This window comes from Marmota marmota, unplaced genomic scaffold (assembly GCF_001458135.2).
Source record: "Marmota marmota marmota unplaced genomic scaffold, marMar, whole genome shotgun sequence".
NCBI lineage: Eukaryota > Metazoa > Chordata > Mammalia > Rodentia > Sciuridae > Marmota > Marmota marmota.
In genome coordinates, this window is record NW_026000026.1 from 27317462 (window position 1) to 27341079 (window position 23618).

The 23618-nt window shown below is 44.5% G+C and overlaps 1 protein-coding gene across 7 annotated transcripts in view; it reads right to left on the reverse strand.

Annotated features, from left to right (window-relative positions):
- LOC107143070 (signal-regulatory protein beta-1-like) overlaps positions 1 to 23618 on the reverse strand; it is a 110218-nt gene that overhangs the window by 32385 nt on the left and 54215 nt on the right. For 5 of the 7 annotated variants that reach the window (XM_048811184.1, XM_048811183.1, XM_048811182.1 and 2 more), the window contains exon 3: positions 10005 to 10358. In XM_048811184.1, the coding sequence (XP_048667141.1) occupies positions 10005 to 10358 (354 nt within the window). Of the gene's footprint in view, positions 1 to 35; positions 151 to 4918; positions 5234 to 5699; positions 6021 to 10004; positions 10359 to 23618 lie in introns of all 7 variants that reach the window. The other 2 variants (XM_048811185.1, XM_048811192.1) reach the window with 1 other exon arrangement.

Here is a 23618-nt window from a genome sequence, read left to right on the forward strand (position 1 = left end):
CAGTCTGTGCTCCATCTTCCCTCCTGGGGACTTACAGTCAGGGCTTCTGCTTCCTGTGGATGTAGACGGCAGAGACACCGACTGTCAGTAGGATCTTGGGGCCAAACAACAGACCTATGAGGTGTGAAACTAATGTAGACATCACTGTTCCTGAAAATCAAGGGACAAGGGGAGCCATTAGGAGGACTCCTATGCGTCCATTCCCAGGAGCCTTTACTTGCCCCAGGTGAGGCTACCTGGGCCCTCCAAAATTATAAATCCATAGCACACCCCATGTCCTGGCTGCCGTAGTCAAGCCTGAGGCAGAACCTGGTCAAGAGGTTCCTTATTCCCACCCACCCAGTCTCAGGTCCCAGGTGTCCTCCCTGAGGGAAGGTGAAATTGTGTGCTCTGTGACATTGCCATCCCAGCCAGGCTGATTCTGTATTGATCCTCTGCGTCTCACGGAGAGGGATCATCTCCTCCTGGTAAGGACACTGAGGCCTGGGAGTTAGGGACGGTAACAGCTTAGAGGAACCCAAACCCAGGGAAGTTCCTCCATGGAGTCCTATATGGTGACACCTGAGATCATGGTTTTTGGACCAAACAAATGCCCAGTGTCTTTATGCCCAGAAAGCTATTTTCAGTGGGGCATGCACATGGGGTGAGGGCCCTTCCCTGGTGAGAGGTGAGGGCAAGGTTGCTGGCTCAGGTCCATGGGTGAGCTGAGGGACCCTGGGTCTCAGCACCTCGGGGAGCCTGCTAAGGAGGTGCAGGATGAACTAAGAAAACCACTGGCTGAAAAAGACTTTCCTGCGTCAAGAACATGTTTCTCCTATGTGGGAGGGGCCACAGTCTCCTAATAGCAGACCCCCCTCCAGTGCTCTGTCACCTGAAGTCTTTCTGTTGGACACACAAACCAGATCCAGGGAATTAGACCTGGGGAGTCTTTTCTTTGTTGCCATGAGCCATTTTTCCTTTTAAAATGATGCTAACAAAGATGGAAAAGTATTTTATGAAAAAAGTAATGCCGTTGGATCCTTGGGCAGGAGGGGACACCTCACCCCGTGGGGCTGCTGCCCTGCTGGGGGCCGTGGTTCTCAGCTGAGTGGTGCTCTGGGGCTCCCCCTCAGTGGAGGAGAGCTGCACTGCCTGCCCCCTCCTCCCTCTAGAAGGCACCAGCATCAGAGCCTGGCTGAGCAGGCAGTGGAAGACCCCCACCCTACCACTGAAAGCAACTCTGGGGCTCCTCTGGCTTCTGTGGAACAGCTGAGCTGCTTCTGCATCTCTCTGCAAGTGGGAGGGACCCTGATGTTGATCCTGAGAACATTCCAGGAAGCTCCCTGATCCCCTATGTCCATCACAGAGGACACTTCCTATGGAAACCCAGCTCCAGGAGTGGTCTGGGAATCAGACTCTACCCTGTGAGTTTGAACCTGGGACTCATCAGCTGGCTGGTAACATGGCCCCAGTGCTGGAGGTCAGGGGCACCTGGGCAGGCAGTGGCCTGTGGTGGAGGTGCTGAAGTGAACCTGTTATTTAACCTCAGGAAGGGAACTTGTGGCATCTCGTGCTTGAACATGAAATGGCTGCTATTAGACTCTGGCTTTGGAGGGCAGAGGTCAGCAGAGTAAGTAGGAGAGAGGCCGTGAGGAAGGAGAACAGAGCACTTGGTAGGTGAACACCAGTCCTTTGGGGAAAGACAGTGAGAAACTAAGCGTGAGTCATCAGAAGGTAAAGGTGAAGTCTAGGAGCCAAAGGAGTTCTTGGTGGATTTTTTGTCCCCTGGAGCCAGAGGGCAGCAAAAGCAGAGGTTTGGTTCCTGGATGTAATTCCAACAGTAGTAGAGATTCAGAGGCGTTGACATTCTCAGGTTCAAGGGCTCTTCCTGATAGGGAAGTTGAGGGAGCTGAATATGAAGGTTAGGGCCATATAGATCAAAGCACTCCAAGACCTTCAGTGGACATCTGGGTTGCTGGCCACAGTCTCAGACGGAGGGCTGCCAATTAACTCTGCCCCAAAGACATCCAGTGCCATATTCCATGTTCCATCCAACAAAAATGCCTCTCCTGCATCATGAAATCCTCACCACATCCCAGAAAGGAGAAGTGCTGTGGTTCCATGTTACAGAGAGGATCTGGGATGAGCCAGGGCACACTTCCCATGGGCTGGCCATGAGGATGCAGTTTTTATGCTGGTGTCCAGGTGTGTCACAGGAAAATGGGAGACTCTCAGACCATTAACTGAAGCCTCCTCCCACAGAAGCAATAAAAAGAAGATTGATATAAACCCGAAGTAAGCAGAATAAAGGAAATAATAAAGAAAAGAGTCAAAATTCAATAAAATGGAACACAGGGAAGTAATAGAGAAGATCATTGAAACACAAATTGATCCCTTTGAAAGATCAATAAAATAGAAAATTCTCTTGCAAAATTGATGAAGAAAGAGAGAGAGAGAGAGAGAGAGAGAGAGAGAGAGAGAGAGAGAGAAACGGCGGGAAAGAGGACACCCTAGTAACATCACGATTGAACATTGTGTATTGCTACAGATTCTGCAGATATTAGACTGATAATAAAGAGATATTAGGTTCAAACATGCCATTACAAAGTTGACATCTTAGGTAAAATGAACCAAAAATGCTTCAAGAATCACAACCTATCCCAATACACCCAAAATGAAATCTAGCATGTAAGTGGTCCTAAACTGCTAAGGAAATACATTATTTAAAAAGTTGGCAAAAGCTTCCTGATGCCCAGGTGGTTTCCTAAGGAGGTTGTACCATGCATTTAAGGATGAATTAAAACCAATTTTGGTGCAGAGCAAAGAGGTATTAAAGGAATTTTGAAAAATTTGAATACATACTCCAATAATTTTTAATGATTAGAGAAAATTATCATTATTATTTTTTTAACTGGGATAGTGCTGTTGGATTTGTAGAAGAATGTCCTTCATCATTTGACAACTCCAGCTGTGGACTCCTGGTACTGGTGTGCATACCTGTCTAAGTTTTTAGCAGATATGTTTATGAAGCTTCCATGTATTTCCTACTATGAGGAAAATTGCATTTGCTTCCTATCATTACTCTTCCTTCAAGACAGGGACAAATCATGGCCCAGTGTTGACCCAGCACATGAAGCCCAAGATAGGGCATCTGGAAGGAACTTGCACCTTGAAAGAGTTTTTTTGGAGTCCAGACCTGCTGTTGTGGTTACATAGGAAATAATACGCACTAGGCTACAGAATGGGGTCTCCAGACAACTATGGGTCTTTGGGACAATTTTTCATGGGAGAAGGAACATTGTTTTTAATTAGCAAAAGTTTGCTCTATGGGCTGGTATTGGCCCTGTCCCCAGCAACTTAGATTTGCATTGAGTAGTATGGATATTCTCTCCATGTGTCAGGGCAGGAAGTCATCAGCAATGTTCCCATTGGTCTCCAGGGCTGTCCTAGTTTCCCTTTCTGTAAACTCCTAACACACAGGTAGTTGGAGCATCAAAGGAGAATATACACAAGCAGAAATTTGCATGTTGTGATGAGGCTTTGAGGGTCGTCATTACAGTAGGTCTGTGACCACAAATCAGGAGGAAATCAAGAAACCTGTGGAGACCACTCAAGGTCACCTAGAAGCCTGGTCCAAACAGTCTCCACCTCCTCTCAGGGAGTCCTTTCCCGATTTCCCCTAGAGGAGCCAGAGTCTTCTTGGTGAGGATACAGATGTGTATGGGAAATTCTAATACAGAATAGAACCTGGGCAGAGGTCAGCAGGGTAAGTAGGAGAGAGAGGCCCTGAGGAAGGAGAGCAACTGGTAGGTGGACAGACAAAAGGCTGAACAGTAGGAAGGAGGGTTACCCTCCCTCTCCTTCTTCTCTAATATCTATTTATGTCAGAGGATCCATGGAGAGATGGACCAAGCTGTTCACAGGGGAGACTCTTGGGGTGAGGAGTGGGGGATTGCCAGTGAATGTAAGGTATATATACATACTTGAGAATTATTCTACAGTGAATAGGAATACTACCTGTAGCACTTAAAAAAAAAAAGATAGAAGATAGTAAAGACCCAGTCAGCTGAAGTGGACATTCCACCAGGGAGAAATTTTTTCTTTTTGGTGTTGGAGATTGAGCCCAGGGGTGCTTATCCACTCAACCATGTCCCCAGCCCTTTTTAATATTTATTTACAGACATGGCCTCTATGAGTTGCTTAGGGGCTTGCTGAGTTGCATAGGCTGACCTGGAATTTGCCTTCCTCCTGCACCAGCCTCCTGAGTGGCTGCGATTGGACATCTAGCCTGGCCAGGGAGGTGTCTGTACCCTGCTTCTTCTGGGGGGTGGAGATATCCAGCCTATGATTTCTGGAGGTAGCCGGTTGCCTTTCATGTCCCAGCTAGCAGGTGACCACTGCATCCCCACTCTGGGCACAAGAGTTCACCAGGAGCCCCCTCATGTGGTTACAGGTACTGTCCGTGGTCTCTGTGATGACTCAGGTGGTTTCATCTTGGACACTTCCATTCTCCAGCCAGGTCAGATGCAAGCTCAGGGGATAAAACTTCTTTACTTAGCAGGTGACAAACACCTGGTTATGTGTCACTTTTTTAGATGACCTCCATAATGGGTAAAAAGAGAAGTGGAGGGCAAGAACAATTAGAATTGACAAGTGGCAGGTGAAGAAGGCAAGAGGCGGCTGCCAGGACAGGCCCATCCCCCATTTCCTTCTTCCTTAGTGTCCCTATTTGAAGGCCTCATGAGATGTGTTCCCAACCCAACAGAGGAGACCCTCAGAGTGTGGGTGTGGGGAGCTGACTAAGACGCGGCTGTTCCCAGGCTCTGGGTGCCCTGGGGGAAGGGGGGTCACTGCTCTCACGTCACAACACACAGAGTCAAGATGAAGTTTAAAGCAATCGATCTCCTGGGAGAGGCCTCACCAGGGGTGTTGTCCATACCTTGCTCCCTGAAGCTTGAAGAGACCTGCAGGGTGTAGTTCCTGGTGGTGGCTGGCTGCGCGTCATGCTCCACGCGGCAGGTGAACGTCACGTCCTCCCTGTGCACAGAGGTGTTGACCAGCAGCCAGCTCATCAGGTTGAAGGTCCCGTCCTTGTTCTCTGAGTGGGTCGAGGCTGTTTCTTCCCTGGACACATTTCCATTCTCCACCCAGGTCAGCTGTAGGCTCTGGGGGTAGAACTGCATTACCTGGCAGATGATGTTCACCAGGTTCCCTGCCACGGTGGGCAGTAGGGTGACCTCCACGGTGGGTGGAACTGAAACAGCACAGGCAGAAGCTGTGGCCTTATGGGACAGATGCTGAGCTCCTCCCAGCATGGCAGGGGCCTCCCTCGGGACAGGGCCAGGCATGCAGAGGGGCTCAGACACTGGGGGTTTGCACAGGAGTGAATCACTAACCACAGGGCCTGCCACCCACAGGTGCCAAGTGACCAGCAGCTCCCCTGAGGGTAAAAGTGAGTGAGGTTGACAAGCAGAATTCTGGCCTGAAAGAAGTTTAGCAGAATAGATGGAACCCCCCATTCAGCAGTGGTAGTTTCTACTGGTCAATTTAATGAAGCCAGTAGCACATGCTGGCCACGGGGCAGGAGTCCACATGTGATGGCAGGTGGCAGCACTGCTGGGAATTAGACCCCAAGCCACTGAGGTCCTGGAGAAAAGGCCCCTGGGGAGCAGCAGGCTGGGTGGCCAGTGTGGGCTGGAGCAGGGAGTAGGGTCCTGTACCTTGGATGGTGTCAGACAAGTTGACAATCCCATGAAGAGGAGGGCCCCCCTCCAAGGTGAAATGGGCCACTTTGCAGATGACCTGAGAGTAGATGTCTCCAGGGGCCAGGGTCACCTGGGCTGTGCTGGACACACTGTAGGACACACTTTCTCCCGTGGGGTGCACGCTGGTCTGGGTGTGCGAGAGCTCATTCCTATTTTTGAACCACTTCAGGGTGATGTTCTGGGGGAAGAAGCCGTGGGACTTGCAGGTGAAGCTCACCATCTGCCCAGGTGCCGCCCTCGTCTCAGGACCCGACACCACAGGGGGAGAGGGTCTGGCTGTGAAGGGGATTGACAGACGAGTCAGGTAATTGGGAAACCCCTGCTTCCCACAAACCGGTGACATGGTTGACAATCATCCCCAACATGATTGTTGGTGTTATTATTTGCTGTGCTGGGGATTGAGCCCAGGTGCATGCTGAGCACATGCTCTGTCACTGGGCTACAACCGCAATGATAAGACATGATTTTTTTAATGCTCCTAATAAAGCTCTCTGGGTGCTGAGCTGATCCCTGTGTGGCGTCCCTACCCTCAAGTCCCTGGGTGAGCCCAACTATGTAGCAACACAGTGAGGAACGTCAGCCCAGGTGCTGCTCCAGGCTTGAGGTCAGAGCCTTCCTCTCAGCACCAGGACACTGCTACCAACCTGGGCCCAGGGAGAACCTCACAGCCCTGTCTCACTCTTTGTTAACAACGTTTTCCTGCTGGCCTGCCCTAGAATGCTTGACACCAAGGGGGGTCATATTTAAAAACAAATGCAGGGGACAAATAGTACCAGGACACTAAAATGAACATGGGAACCAGCTCTTTATGCTGAGATCTGGCCCAGCACCTCATCTGTGGAGTGGGGTGGTTGGCAAACCTCCTCCCAGGCCACACTGAGCACAGCTGGCTTTGGGTCACACAGAGCTGTCCCTGGAATCTCAGCAAACTGTAGGGTGTGTTGTCCAGAGACTGGGGAGGCTGAGGCAGGAGGACTGCAATGTCCCAAACAGACTGGGAAACATAGCAAGAACATGCCTCAAAATGAAAAATAAAAAGGGCTGAGGATGAAGCTCAGTATTAAGGTGCCCCTGGTTTCAATCCTGAGTAACAATAACAAAACAAACAAAAACAAACCGAGGTCCATCCTTCTTCCAGACTTTATACTGTGCATGTCTCCTCCACAGGTGGTTATGAATTCACCCCAATTGTTCTTCTTTCCACACGTATGCCATGAGACGCACCTGGGCCAAGACCTGAATTTGAGAAGGAGAGGATGAATGGGAGCTTTTTTTGAATCTGGGCTTCTCTGGGTCAATTGGCATTGGAGTCACAGGTCACTGAGTGCAGAGGAAGCTGCAGGGCTAAGTTCATAACTGATGGCTAATTACAAGAGATGCAGACCCAGGCCCCTGAGCAGGTCCTGAGGGCACTCAGGTGAGAGTAGCAGGAGACTGCTTGCCTGTAGACAGGTCCTCAGATGGATCCTTTGGTGTCTCCAGATTGTTCATCACCACTCAACACCTTCTAAAGCTGTCACCAGGCAGCAAAAATCATGAAGGTTTGTATCCGCAAATACTGACCTCACTGCCTGACATGCACCCAACACTCAGAGGTCACAATATGCAGGGTGTCACTGAAGAAGTGGAGTCATCCAGACCCCAGCAGCCTGGAAGACACTACAGGGGATAGAGACTCCATTTAGTGGCCTCTTATCAGGAGCTAATCAGTATCCTGATGCTGCCCTGAGCCCCCAGAGCCCCTCAGATCTTGATAACCACCTGCCCCATGAGGAGGTGCTCGTGAGAGCCCATTGTGAGACAAGACTCAGAGAGGGAAATGGCCAGCCAAGGGCATCAGGCTGGGGGAGAGGGGATAGAGCAGACTGCTCTCGTCCACACAGGAGGACAACGTAACACCTGTTCTTTTTCTGCTGAGCCTCAGTGTTCCCTTCTATAGAGAATTCTTAAAGCACCACCCTGCAAGACTAGAGTGAAGGCAAGGGACGGTGCTGGAATGGAGTAGGTGCCCAATAAATGACATCTGTGGCTGCTACTGTCACCTTCTAAACCCACACATTCATTGTTTAGCAACAAATGCAGTGGGGACCCCAGGAACAGTCTCCATCCTGTTCTTGCATCTGCCAAGAGAGGAGGAGCAGAAATCAGGCCTTGGCCCAGGTGAGACCCATAGTATGTTGTGGAAAGAAGAACAATTGGGGTGAATTCATAACCACCTGTGGAGGAGCCCTGCACAGAATAAACCTGTGTGAGAGGAGGAGAAGAAATCCCTGGATGATGGTGAAGCACCTGTTTTCTTGTCCCCCCCAACCCCCCAGGGAGGTACTGAGAGTCTACCCAGGGCCTCAGGCATGCTCAGCAGGTGTCCACCACTGAGCTGCACCCCCGCCCTCTCCCTGTGCTCTTAAGAGTCCCCACAGGAAACAAGGTGGCAAAGTGCTTCTCACATCATGAACACATCACAGGGGTTTCATCCAGAGAAGCTGTTTCCATAATTTTGGGATCTGTGAAGGGACAAGGGACAGATGCCTCAGTGACATTCTGGGTCACCAAGGCAGGGAGCGCTGTGTGCTGAAGAGCCAGGACTCAGTGGCTCCAGCTCCTGTTCAGAGACAGACTCATGTCAGATGTGGGCTCCAGGCTGACGCTGGATCTGAGTGGGCTCTGTCGGGAGACCCTGCCACAGGGCCCAGAGAGCAGGAAAACCTGAGAAGGACTCCTGTGCTCTCCCTTATTGCCAAAGGAAAAAACACCAGCTTCCCTTCCGTGTCTTAAGGACATGGATCTCAGGAGTCGAGAGCCCGGGCTGTGTGTTAGAACCTTCTAGAGTAAGCAAAATCTTCAGATGCCCAGATTCATGTTGGAATTTAAAAGCAAAACGTCAAGGTAAATCCTGGGTCTGGGAGTTTTTGTCTTCAGTTTCTCACATGATTCCTATGCACAGCCAGTGGGGAGCCCCCGACCCCACCCACCACAACAGTAAGAAAAAATATAACATCTCCACAGGAAGAAGGCTTTTGCCCTTGTTCAAACAACAGAGCAGCTCCGTGTGTCCTGCTGGGGCATCTCCCTGTGGAAGGAGATCATGGCCAACACTCAGGAGAGGTTCCCCACTCACTGTGGCTTCAGGGTGTGAATGTGAGTGTCTTCCTGAACCTGTGGGAGAGGGAGGAGGAACAGAGACGCTGCTCCCTGCCCAGTGGGTCAGGTCAGGTCTGTGTTGAGCCCCTCCTGTGCCCTGGCTCCTCTGTGGGGACAGTGTCTGTTCCCAGGGCAGCAGGAGCCTGGGCTGGAGTCAGGTCTGGGCTCTGTCCCCTCCTGGCATTAATGTGCTGTGTGAGAGAGGGCTGCCTGGGCCTCCAGCTCCCCAGGTCAACAGGGGTGGGCACAGGTGTGAAGGTCCATGTGTGCTGACCACCTCAGCCTCATGGCTTAGGAGGGGCATGCAGGGCCTGTTGAAGGAACCACATAGGGAGGACCTGTGCTTCCTGAACTGGGACCCCTGTGTCACATACATGGGGAACGTTGCTTGGTGAGTGACCCAGTTCTGCCCCTGCCCAGCAGGGCCTGTGAGGGCTGGTCCTTGAGACACAGGGATTTACAGGCAGACCCAGGGCAAAGGCCCCACCTCTTGGCAGCTCCTCCACCAGGGACCCAGGTCTACAGGGAACCCGAGCCTGTCAGAGTCCTCTCAGGTGCTGTTCCAGGAGGGGAAGGAAGGAAAGCATGCCCTGCCCCCTCCCTGCTCTGGAGGGCCAGGTCCTCAAGGAAGGCACAGGAACACTAGCCTGGTGGGAGAGGAACTTTAGCCTATGATGCTCCCAGCTGTTTCCAGACCATCCAGAGTGTAGACAGGTACATAGTGGATCTTGGGTGCTGGTGGCAAAAAAGAAGACTCATCCATACAAAGGCAATGCTCTTTGAAGGCAGCAGACATGCTCTGGCTCTGTGATTGGCAAGTCCCTCAAACCCTCAGAGCCCTCAGCTGGGGAGCCACAGGGAAGGCCAGACTGGAAAAGGTCAGGGCTGTGGAGCAGGCAGGTGAGGGGTGCAGATGCCCCCCATTTACCAGCCATGGAGCCTGGACCTAATAGCACAGCCTCCACAGGCCTCTGCCTCCCTGACCTGCAGAAGAGTGACAGCAGGTCATGACAAGAGCACCCAGTGCTGCTCCTGCTTCTCAGCTGTGGCTCCCAGGGTGGAGGGCGTGACCCCTGACCTCCTGTCCCACCCCAGGGAGGAGGAGGCAGCTGCACTCACCTCGCACAGACAACTCGGTGCCTGGTCCAGACTTATACTCCTTATCAACAGGGGTCGATTTCTGGAACTTCACACAGTAGTAGGTGCCGGTGTCTGCTGGGGTGACATTACTGATGCGGATGGAAAAGTCCCTGTTGTCCCTCTTTGTGGCATCTGAGAGATTTGTGACTCGGAGGAAGTGGCCTTCTTTGAAGTTGTAGATCAACTCCCGGCCTGGCCCTGCCCCCTTAAACCACTGCACAGGCCCCACAGGGTACAGGGAGGTCATAGAGCAGTGCAGAGTGGCTGACTCTCCAGCAGCGACAGACACTGACTTCTCAGGCTGGATCACCTGCAGCTCCTGTGCAGCCGCTCCTGGGGGGAGACACAGGGTGGTCACTGTTCATCTTGGGGGATCCTCTTGGTTTACCACGTGGCATCAGCAAAGCCTGTCACTGACTGAGTGCCCACAGAGTGGCCTTGAATTCAGCACAGAGCATGTGTCCTCACACTGAGCCTCCCCTGGCCTGCACCTCCACACTGTGAGACACCTGCCCCTGAGGCCCAGAGCCCTGAGCAAGGTGGAGGGAGGGGACTTGAGGGCCTGAACCCTCCCTAAGCTCTCATGTGACATCAACTATTTGTGGGTCTTCCTTTTCTGACCACTAGGTCACTGGCCCTTCATGGACCATGACATTGTGTGGGGTCCTGTGGCTCTTGGGTTTCCTGAGTTTTGGGGAAGTGGTGGGTACAGTTAGTGGGAAATGCGTTTCACTGTGAGTCTTGGCTCAGCTTCTCTGTTCCACAGAGTTTCCAGCTCATGATGGGGTTCCCTCCTTCAGCCTGGAGTGATCATGGTGCATACAGCAATGAACGTGCAGCTCAAGTAAGAAATTAAACATTGCTGAAGCCCCTCACATATCTCCCCACAGTACAACCACATTGTGTAAGTTTCTAATGCTGCTGTGACAAAGGACTGCACACCTAGTGCCCACAGCAACAGAAGTCTATCAGGTTATGGTCGTGACCATCAGAAGACAAAATTTGCTGTCACTGGGCCTCCACCCAGGGCTCCTCGTGAGAGCTGTTTCCTTAGGAGGCTGTTCCCTGCTCTCCACACCCAGGGGGCTGCCTGGGCTGCTTCCCCTTGTTTCCCATCCTCCTGTTCCTCCTCCCTCTTCCCTCCCTCATCCTATGTCCTTACCTAACTCTTACCCTCCTTCCTCCTCCTCCTCCTCAGGACCCTAGTGACCTATTGGGCCCCACCTGAAAAGAGACCAGCACTGTGAAGCAGCTGTCTCCAACATGCTCCTGGAAAATTTGGATAAAGTGGAAAGAAAATCTAGAATATGATCAGCAAATTGAGAACATCAACAGAGAGAGAGAATGTATATATAAAAAAAGAGAAATATGGGAGTTGATAAGCTCAATTAACTCAGAAGTTCACTGGTGTTTTCACAACAGGTTTGATCAGGCAGTTGAAAAAAAATCACAAAATGTGGAGCAGGATCCATTGACATTGCCGAGTCTGCAATTCAGGGAAAAAACAAAACAAAACAAAACAAAACAAAACAAAACCTCGGAATCTTAAAAAAAACCTAAAGTCATTCAGGATGTCAGCATTGACAAACACGAGAATCCCAGAGATTCCAGAAAGAAAAAAAATGACAAAAGTTTATTGGAAAGATAAAAGTTCTCTACAATCTTGAATATGATCAAGTTTTTGAATGTTCTAATCCAAGATACCGAACAAACTCCAAGAACCATCAATGTGAGCAGACCCACACTGAGGCCACTAGAAACCAATTTGCCAAAGCTAAAGTAAAAGAGAAAATACTGAAGCAGAGAGGCATGTTCACCAGATACTGGAGAGCTTCCTAAGTTTTTAAAAAAAAAATTTAATTTATATAAGTTTATGTAAGTTATATATAAGTATATATGTGTACATATATGAGTTTAGGCCATTAACGTTCAGGGTTATTACTGAGACATGATTTGTATTCCCAGTCATTTTTGTTTATTTTTGGCATTTTTTTTATTGGTTGTTCAAAACATTACAAAGCTCATGACATATCATCTTTCATACATTTGATTCAAGTGGGTTATGAACTCCCATTTTTGCCCCAAATACACGTGACAGCTCTGTTGGGGTGATCCTTACATTGCTCATCAGTGGGATCAACCCTCCCATTGACCACACAGTGGAGATGAGGAAAGGAGGAAGTCACGGGCAAAGTCCCTGGGACATGGCCTCTGACTGCTCATGTATTACTCCCTATCTGTCCCCAAGGCTCCACTGTGTTGCACAGCTCTCTGGCCTGCTGGCCGTTTTGTGCTCTGCTTTGTGAAGCTCTCTGTTGCTTTTCCAGAGAGCTTATAATGGTCTTCACCTTAGAGTGCTGCTTCTATCCCAACCTCAATAATGCACACTGAGATACCAGTTCCCAACCTTGACCCCAGCTACAGAATCATCCTACCATTAGAAGGAACACCTGACCATGTGAATTGGTTATTTACCAGTGTACTGTGTGGGAATGTGATTTGAGGAAGGTCCTCTTCTGATGGGTGTGCGTAGAGGTATAGGTATTAGGGGCATTAGGGAGTGAATTTCATCATTTTATGTTATATGCATGTATGAACATGCCCAAACCCATTATTTTGTCAAATTCATATGTGCTCCACCATCCAAAAAAACAAAACAGTTAAAAAAAATAGGAACAAAGGCCCCTGGCATTTCCCCAGATACTTTTCTAGGCAGAGGAGGGGGACTCCTGTTTGCAGAGCAATGATGTGGGAAGCTTCAAGCCATGTCAGCATCATAGCTGCTATAAAAATTCACTGTGGAGGGGATCCAAGAAGATGGGCCAGAAGGAGGCACATTCTGTGTCACTCTGTCACCTGGGACCCAAGTAGTGAGAGTATACTGCTTCTCTGCAAGTGATTTTTCTGCTTCTGAACAGGAATAATGGCCACTGTGTGCATGCAGGGCTCCAGGTCTCAGTGTCAGAGTAGGTCTCCCAACTACTCACCCACGCAGAACTACTGGGTGCCCAAGCAGGACCATCTGCATCAGCACCCACACAGAACTTATGGCCACCCACATGAGCAGAAATCCAGAATGCTGCTTCCACGCAGGACTCCTGGAAGCTACCCGTGTGGGAACTCTGGCCACCACTCCTGTGTGGACCTCCATCTACTAATGTTGGGCTCCCCTGGTAGCCTCCATCTTGGGACTCCACAGCAATGGAGATAGTCCCTGATGCACAGTAGCCTGCCTGCACCTGGGGACTTCACACAGGCTCTGAAGACAGCCAGCTTGTCTCTGAACACATCATTCATTGCCATCTTCCAGCTCCTCCCACCTGACCTGACACCCCATGCTGAAAGAAGCTGCCTCCATCTTGGGTCACCTCATCACCATCTCTAGTGGGGGCAAGTCCCAGTTTGGAACTCTGGCTGGCCAGGTGCTGGGCCCATGAGTTGGAGAGCAGCCTATGTGGCCTATGTGAGGGACTCTCAGGGTCCAGCACACTGAACCCGGATACAGTGGTTAGCACACTACCTGCACTCAGCCCCATCACCATACCTGGCCTCCCTCAGGTGCACAGCATGTTTCTTTCCTTCTGCTTTTCTGCCATTGACCTTTGAGACCATTGGCCGCCACTCCTAAGCATGTCACTAGCTCATTGGGTTATGTGACCCTCAGATGAATCTGCCTAGTAGCAGGCTTTGCATAAAAACTTGCCTATGCAATAATAAAGTGGATTGAGCTCTCTGTCACTGACCCTTGGAGGTCTCTTTTTGACTCCATTGCCACACCTTCCTCAGCTGTTTGGTGGGCTTTTGCTGGACCTAGTGAGCCCTCAGCCAGGTACCCAGTTTCTACCCCCTCCCCCAGCAGCTGCTAGCTCAGCACAGTGACTGCCCAACACAAAACAGCTCTTATAACACACCCAAAGTGCCCCACACAAGATCCCCAGAGAAAAATGTCCCTTATTATGAACTAGTAAGGGAGAGGGTGAGTGTGATAGAGTTTAGAGACTAACATAGAGACCAGGACCTGGGAGGTCTTCAAATGAGATAAGGAGATAAGTCCAGGTGCTCACATCACACGAGTGGGCCCAAAAAGAGATCCTTGAGGTGCAGTCTTCCTTTGCGGACTGGCAGGTGCCACACTTTAATTTCTGGTGCCCTCCTCCCAGGACCAACCCTCCCTCCCTGATTTCCTTCACTGTCCTAAGGGTGGAGATACCAGCTAACAACAGACGACCCTCCTATTGGATGAGAAGGGAAGGAGGAAAGATCCTGATCTCCAACCAAAACATTTCTGATTTCTTCCTTCAAGATTATTTTTCTTTCCTTTTTCTTCTCCCTCTTTATTTTCCCTCCCTCATCCCCAACATATGTGAAACCAAGTACTTTGCATGAATTGGGATTTTGAGGACTGGGATACTGAATAGTATATTACAGTTGTGTTGTATATATTTTTTTTCCCACCGATTTTTACCATTTTAACATTTTAAATTTTTCTTAATGCATGTGTTTTTTAAATGTATTCTACATAGTTCCCACTTGTCTACCTAAAATTACTTCCTCTCTATTCTCCTGCTACTAACCTTCTTCTTTAGATTTCTCTTTCACACTTCTTAGGATATAATAACTATATATCCTCACCTCCTACCTCCTACCTCCTCAGCATATCATCCTACAACTCACCCCCAGTTCTTTGTCCACTGTCAGAAAATGTAAACCCTTTTACAAACCTATGGATTATATTGTAGATAATAATTGAATTCAACATTTCTGTATATTGTGACCAAACTGTAAATGTCTTAATAGCAACTATTTGTTTTAAAGCTGTATATTGTTTATATTGGGATCTATTAACATTGCCCTTCCCCTCAAAGGAGAGGTATTGGAACCCTACAGGGGCACTATAAGCCTTAGGGTAAAAATGGTAACACCTTGGATCTTCAGAGCTAGAAGGGAAGACACATGAAGAACATGAAAAGACAAGGGAAGAAAGAGCCCCAAACAAACCAAGATACCACTTATTAGAATCCATGGCCAGCACAGCAGAAGAAATTACAGAGAAGGAGTTCATGATGTACATAATTAAAATGTTCTGTGAATTAAAAGATGATATAAAAAAAGCAAATACAAGCAGTAAAAGATCATTTTGAGGGGCTGGGGATGTGGCTCAAGTGGTAGCGTGCTTGTCTAGCATGCGTGAGGCACTGGGTTCGATTCTCAGCACCACATAAAAATAAAATAAAGATATTGTGTCCACCTAAAACAAAAAAATATTAAAAAAGATCATTTTGACAAAGAGCAACATAAACAAATACAGGAAGCAAAAGATTACTTCAACAGGGAGATAGAGGTAAACAAACAAACCAAAATCCTTGAAATAAAAAAATTAAAAGTTCAATTGAAGAATCACCAATAGAGTAGACCATTTGGAAGACAGGATCTCAGACAATGAAGACAAAATATATAATCTTAAAAAGAATGTAGACCAGATAGTCAAAATGGTAAAAAACCATGAGCAGAACATTCAAGAAATATGGAATAGCACAAAAAGACCAAATTTTAAGAGTCATTGGAATAGAGGAAGGTATAGAATTCCAAACCAAAGAAATGAACAATCTATTCAATGAAATGGTATCAGAAAATTTTCCAAAGAATGATTTGGAAAATCAAATTCAAGAGGCTTACAGAATGCCAAATGTACAAAATCACAGCAGATCCACACCAAAGCACATTATTATAATAAAAATGTCTAACATACAGAATGAGAAGAGAATATTAAAAGCCACAAGAGAAAGGAATCAGATTACATATGGGGGAAACCAATTAGGTTATGAGCAGATTTTTTCAACCCAGACTCTGAAAGCTAGATGATCCTAGAGCAACATATACCAAGCTCTGAAAGAAGATGGATGCTAACCAAGAATTTGGTATCCAGCAAAATTAAGATTTAGATTTTATGATAAAATAAAAATCTTCCATGATAAACAAAAATTATAAGAATTTACAGCTAGAAAGCCTTCACTACAGAACATCCTCAGCAGAATATTCCATGAAGAGAAAATGAAAAACAACAATGAAAATCAGCAGAGGGAGGCATTGCACTAAAGGAAAAGCCTATCAAAGGAGAAATTAAGTCAAATTAAATACCAAAAACAAACAAAAATGGCTGGGAATGCAGATCATGTTTCAATAATATCTCTGAATGTTAATGGCATCAACTCACCAATCCAAAGACATAGGCTTGCAGATTGGATAAAAAAAAGACCCCAAAATATGCTGTCTCAAAGAGACTCATCTCACAGGAAAAGACATCCAAAGACTGATGATGAAAGGTTGGGAAAAATCATATCACTCACATGAACTCCAGAAGCAAGCAGGAATTTCCATCCTCATGTCAAATAAAATAGACTGCAAACTAAAGTCAATCAAAAAGGATAAAGAAGGACACTACATGCTGCTCAAGGGAATTATACACCAACAATACTTAACAATAATGAATATATATGCCCCAAACAATGGGACATCTATGTTCATCAAACAAACTATTTTAAAGTTCAAGAGTCAATAGACCACAATACAATAATTTTGGGTGACTTTAACACACCTCTTTTACCACTGGATAGATCTACCAAAAGAAAGCTGAACAAAGAAAATATAGAACTCAATAATACAATCAATAATTTAGACTTTACATATATAAAATATTTCACCTTTCAATGAGAGAATACACTTTCTCCTCAGCAGCATATGGATCCTTCTCTAAAATAGATCATATGTTATGCCACAAAGCAACTCTTAGTAAAATATAAAAAAGTAGAGACACTACTCTGCATTCTATCAGATCAATATGAAATGAAATTGGAAATCAATGATGAAATAATAAATAAAATCCACTCCAGAGACCAGAGGAGGAAGCCCGGCGCCGCGCCAGACCAGAGGAAGGAGCCCGGCGCCGGCCCTGTGCGCTAGTCCCGAGGAAGCCCATCAACCCTTAAAACCCATCAAAGAGGGTGTGGCTACCAGCATGGTTCTGCAGCTGATCCAGGTACCCGGTTTCCAACTCCCCCACCTTTAGCTGCGATAACTCAAGTATTTCCCACAAGCTTTTGGGGGGTGTAGCTCTCAATGCAAAGCAACAACTGTACAGGCACCTGGTTTCCACCTCAGAGACTAGAGTAGGGAGGATACTGGTGGAAGCTCATGTCCTTTCACACTGGCCACCACCGTGAACACAGAGGCTCAAGCTAGGAATAGACAATGTCACCTACTGGAAGAAAGGAAAACAGAGTTCTGAGAGACTTTTTTTTCTCTTTCTCTCTTTTCTTCTCTCTCTTTCACAATCTCAACATATGTGAAACCAAGAACTGTGCATGAACAACTGAATCACCAAAATAATATAATATGGAGGAATTGCATATGCCCCACCTCCCCCCATTTTTCCTTTTTTCTTCCTTACTTTCTTTTTCCTTCTCTCTCTTTTCTCTTTTCTTCCTTGTTTTCTTCTTTTTTCTTCATTCTTACTCCCTCTATCCCACTTTCAACCCCCTAACTTTTACTATCTATACATAGGGTAACTATCGAAATACAGATAGGAGGTTGAATCTATACATTCTTCCATAAATTACCAGTCTATTGGTTAGAGTTCTCCAAAGTTGCTAAGTTAGATTAACTTCATACCCTCACTCCTTTCCCCCTAAGTATAATATCTTTCATCTGAAATTCAGTTTTCTATATGCCACCAGATATGGTAAGCCTTTTATGAAACTAATGACTATATTTTTAAATAATAGTTGAAACCAATATCTGTAGACTTAGATTCTAACTATAAATTTATTAATAATGAAAACTTGTGCTTAGATGATGTACTGTTGATATTGGGAACTGTTAACATTGTCTTTCTCCGCAAAAGAGGGATTTTGGAGCTATACAAGAACAATATAAATATATAAGGGGAAAACCATTAACACAAAAGTTTCACAAAGCTAGAAAGAAACATGAGCAGTATGAAAAGACAAGGAAAGAAAGTACCACAAACAATGCAGGTCAATTCAACATTAGAAGAGGTAATATCTGCAGCAGATGGAATGTCAGATAAAGAGTTCAGGATATACATGCTTCAGATGATCTGGAATCTCAAGGAACACATTAGACAGCAAAATCAGACAATGAAAGATCACTTTGACAATGAGTTACATAAACAAATCCAAGAGGCAAAAGATCAACTCTACAGGGAGATAGAGGATATTAAAAAAAAAAAAAAACAAACCAAAACAAAACAGAAATCCTGGAAATTCAGGAAACAATAAACCAAATTAAAAACTCAAATGAGAGTACTACCAGCAGAGTAGAACACTTAGAAGATAGAACATCAGACAATGAAGACAAAGTTTTTCAACTTGAAAAGAACATAGACAGCTCAGTGAGAATGTTAAGAAATCATGAGCAGAACATCCAAGAAATATGGGATAACATAAAGAGACCAAACTTAAGAGTTATTGGGATACAAGAGGGTATAGAGGTCCAAACCAAAGGAATGAGCAATCTGTTCAATGAAATAATAGTAGAAAACTTCCCAGACTTAAAGAATGAAACAGAAATCCCAATATTAGAAGCCTTCAGGACACCAAATGTACAAAATCATAAGAGATCCACACCAAGACACATAATAATGAAGATGCCCAACATACAGAAAAAGGAGAGAATCTTAAAAGCCACAAGAGAGAGGAAGTAGATCACATTTAGGGGTAAACCAATCAGGATAATGGCTGATCTTTCAACACAGACTCTGAAAGCTAGAAGATCCTGGAACAACATATTTCAAATGCTGAAAGAAAATGGGTTCCAACCCAAAATCGTGTATCCAACAAAATTAAGCTTCAGAATTGAAGATGAAATAAAAATCTTCCACAATAAACAAAAGTTAAAAGAATTTGCAGCTAGAAAACCAGCTCTTCAAAACATCCTTGGCAAAACATAACAGGAAGAGGAAATGAAAAATAACAATGAAAACCAACAGCAGGAAGTAGTACCATAAAGGAAAAACTAATCAAAGAGGAAAAACAAATCATGTTAAGTAACATAAATAAAAAAAATATGGCTGGAAGTACAAACCATATCTCAATAGTATCCCTAAATGTTAATGGCTTAAATGCACCAATCAAAAGACATAGGCTAGTAGACTGGGTTAAAACAAAATCCAACAATATGCTGCCTACAGGAGACTCATCTGATAGGAAAAGACATACACAGACTGAAGGTGAAAGGTTGGGAAAAATCATACCACTAATATGGACCTTGGAAGCAAGCAGGGGTGTCCATACTTGTATCAAATAAAATAGACTTCAAGCCAAAGTTAATCAAAAGGGATAAACAAGGACACTACATACTGCTCAAGGGAACCATACACCAACAAGACTTAACGATCATTAATATATATGCCCCAAACAATGGTGCAGCTACGTTCATCATCTTCTCAAGTTCAAGAGTCAAATAGACCACAGCACAATAATCATGGGAGATTTTAACACACCTCTCTCACCACTGGACAGATCTTCCAAACAAAAGTTGAATAAAGAAAACATAGAACTCAATAATACAATTAATAACTTAGACTTAATTGACATATACAGAATATACCACCCAACATCAAGTGGATACACTTTCTTTTCAGCAGCACATGGATCATACTCAAAATTAGACCATATATTATGTCACAGGGCAAATCTTAGCAAATACAACAGAGTAGAGATACTACCATGCATTTTATCTGATCATAATCGAAAGAAATTGGAAATCAATAATAAAAATAAGAAAGAAAAATTCCTACATCACATGGAGAATAAACAATATGCTACTGAATGAACAAAGGGTTACAGAGGACATCAAAGAGGAAATTGAAAAATTCTTAGAGGTAAATGAAAACTCAGACACAACATATTGAAAACTCTGGGACACTATGAAAGCAGTACTAAGAGGAAAATTCATTTCATGGAGTTCATTCCTTAAAAGAAGGAAAAGCCAACAAATAAATGACCTCACACTATACCTCGAAGCCCTAGAAAAAGAAGAACAAATCAGCAGCAAATACAGTAGAAGGCAAGAAATAATTAAAATCAGAGCTAAAATCAATGAAATCAAAACAAAAGAAACAATCGAAAAAATTGACAAAACTAAAAGTTGGTGCTTTGAAAAAATAAATAAGATTGATAGACCACTAGCCACGCTAACAAAGAGAAGAAGAGAGAGAACCCAAATTACTAGCTTATGGGATGAAAAAGGCAACATCAAAACAGACACTTCAGAAATACAGAAGATAATTAGAAATCATTTTGAAACCCTATACTCTAATAAAATAGAGGATAGTGAAGGCATTGATAAATTCCTTAAGGCATATGAGCTACCCAGATTGAGTCAGGATGATATAAACAACCTAAACAGACCAATATCAAGTGAGGAAATAGAAGAAGCCATCAAAAGACTACCAACCAAGAAAAGCCCAGGACCAGACTGATACACAGCAGAGTTTTACAAGAACTTTAAAGAGGAACTAATACCAATACTCTTCAATCTATTTCAGGAGATAAAAAAAGAGGGAGTACTTCCAAATTCATTCTATAAGGCCAATATCACCCTGATTCCAAAACCAGATAACGACACTTCAAAGAAAGAAAACTTTAGACCAATATCTCTAATGAATATAGATGCAAAAATCCTCAATAAAATTCTGGCAAATCGGATACAAAAACATATCAAAAAGATCATGCACCATGACCAAGTGGGATTCATCCCTGGGATGCAAGGCTGGTTCAATACACGGAAATCAATAAGTATAATTCATCACATCAATAGACTTAAAGATAAGAACCATATGATCATCTTGATAGATGCTGAAAAAAGCATTCGACAAAATACAGCATCCCTTTATGTTCAAAACTCTAGAAAAACGAGGGATAACAGGAAATTACCTCAACATGGTAAAAGCTATATACACTAAGTCTCAGGCCAGCATCATTCTAAATGGAGAAAAACTTGAAGGCATTCCCTTTAAAATCTGGAACAAAACAGGGATGCCCTCTCTCACCACTTCTATTCAACATAGTTCTTGAAACACTAGCCAGAGCAATTAGACAGACGAAAGAAATTAAAGGCATAAATATAGGAAAAGAAGAACTTAAATTAGCACTATATGCTGATGACATGATCCTATATCTAGCAGACCCAAAAAGTTCAACCAAGAAACTTCTAGAACTAGTAAATGAATTCAGCAAAGTGGCAGGATGTAAAATCAATACCAATAAATCAAAGGCATTCCTGTATATCAGTGACGAATTCTCTGAAATGGAAATGAGGACAACTGCTCCATTCACAATATCCTCAAAAAAATAAAATACTTGGGAATCAACCTAACAAAAGAGGTGAAAGAGCTATACAATGAAAACTACAGAACCCTGAAGAAAGAAATAGAAGAAGACCTTAGAAGATGGAAGGATTTACCTTGCTCATGGATTGGTAGAATTAATATTATTAAGATGGCCATATTACCAAAAGCACTTTACAGATTCAATGCAATTCCCATCAAAATCCCAATGACATTCCTTGCAGAAATAGAAAAAACAATCATGAAATTCATCTAGAAAAATAAGAGACCCAGAATAGCTAAAGTAATTCTAAGCAGGAAGAATGAAATTGGTGGTATCATGATTCCAGATTTTAAACTATACTATAGAGCAATAGTAACAAAAACAGCATGGTACTGGCACCAAAACAGGCTGGTAGACCAGTGGTACAGAATAGAGGACACAGAGACAAATCCACAAAATTACAACTACCTTATATTAGACAAAGGTGCCAAAAACATGCAATGGAGAAAGGATAGCATCTTCAACAAATGGTGCTGAGAGAACTAGAAATCCATATGCAACAAAATGAAATTGAATCCCTTTCTATCACCATGCACAAAAGTCAACTCAAAGTGGATCAAGGAGCTAGGAATCAGACCAGAGACTCTGCATCTAATAGAAGATAAAGTGGGTCCTAATCTTCATCACGTGGGGGCAGGCCCCAAATTTCTTAATAAGACACCTATAGCACAAGAGTTAAAACCAAGACTCAACAAATGGGATGAATTCAAACTAAAAAGTTTTTTTTCTCAGCAAGAGAAATAATATGTGAAGTGAATAGGGAGCCTACATCCTGGGAACAAATTTTTACCCATCAAACATCAGATAGAGCTCTAACCTCTAGGGTATACAAAGAACTCAAAAAATTAAACAACAAATAACCCAATAACAAATAACCCAATAACAAATAACCAAATAACCCAATCAACAAATGGGCCAAAGACTTGAACAGAAACTTCTCAGAAGAGGATATACAATCAATCAACAAATACATGAAAAAATGCTCACCATCTCTAGCAATCAGAGAAATGCAAATTAAAACTACTCTAAGATACCATCTCACTCCAATAAGAATGGCAGCCATTATGATGTCAAACAACAATAAGTACTGGCGAGGATGCGGGGAAAAAGGTACACTCATACATTGCTGGTGGGACTGCAAGTTGGTGCAGCCAATTTGGAAAGCAGTATGGAGATTCCTTGGAAAGCTGGGAATGGAACCACCATTTGACCCAGCTATTCCCCTTCTTGGACTATACCCAAAAGACCTAAAAAGAGCATACTACAGGGACACAGCCACATCAATGTTTATAGCAGCACAATTCACAATAGCTAGAATGTGGAACCAACCTAGATGCCCTTCAATAGATGAATGGATTAAAAAATGTGGCATTTATACACAATGGAATATTACTCAGCACTAAAAAATACAAGATCATGGCATTTGCAGGCAAATGGATGGCATTAGAGCAGATTATGCTAAGTGAAGTTAGCCAATCCCCCCCAAAAAACAAATGCTGAATGTCTTCTCTGATATACGGAGGGTGACTCAAAATGGGATAGGGAGGAAGAGCATGAGAAGAAGACTACCACTAAATAGGGAAGAGAGGTGGGAGGGAAAAAGAGGGAGAAGGGGAGTTGCACGGAAGATGGAAGGAAGACCTCATTGTTATACAGAATACATATATGATGTTGTGATGAGAAAAAGAAAAAAAAGTGTGTCACATTAGATTGGATAGAGAGAAATGATGGGAATGGAGGGGAGGAGTAGGGAGGATAGGAAGGGCAGCAGAATAGAATAGACAATATGATTGATGTATGTACATTCCATGTATGTATTATATGTCAAAATACATTCTGCTGTCATGTATGACTAAAAAAAATAAAATAAATCGTATGGCAAAAAAAAAGGGAAAGAGAAAAAATATAATGAAAACAAAACAAAAACAAACAAACAAACAAAAGAATCAGAGAACTACCTTTTACAGAGAGCGCTTTAGACTATGGTTTAAAAATAGGGGATTCAATAATACCAAAAGACAAGGAATGTTTTCTATGTGGTTGATCCTATGACCAAAGGTAAATGAAATGATCCCAAATCCAAAGCAAATGCATTTCCCATCTGTGTAGTACAAGGAAAACCAGTAAAGCATGATCTTGACTTTGATGGTCCAAAAAAAAAAAAAAAAAAAAAAAAAAAAAA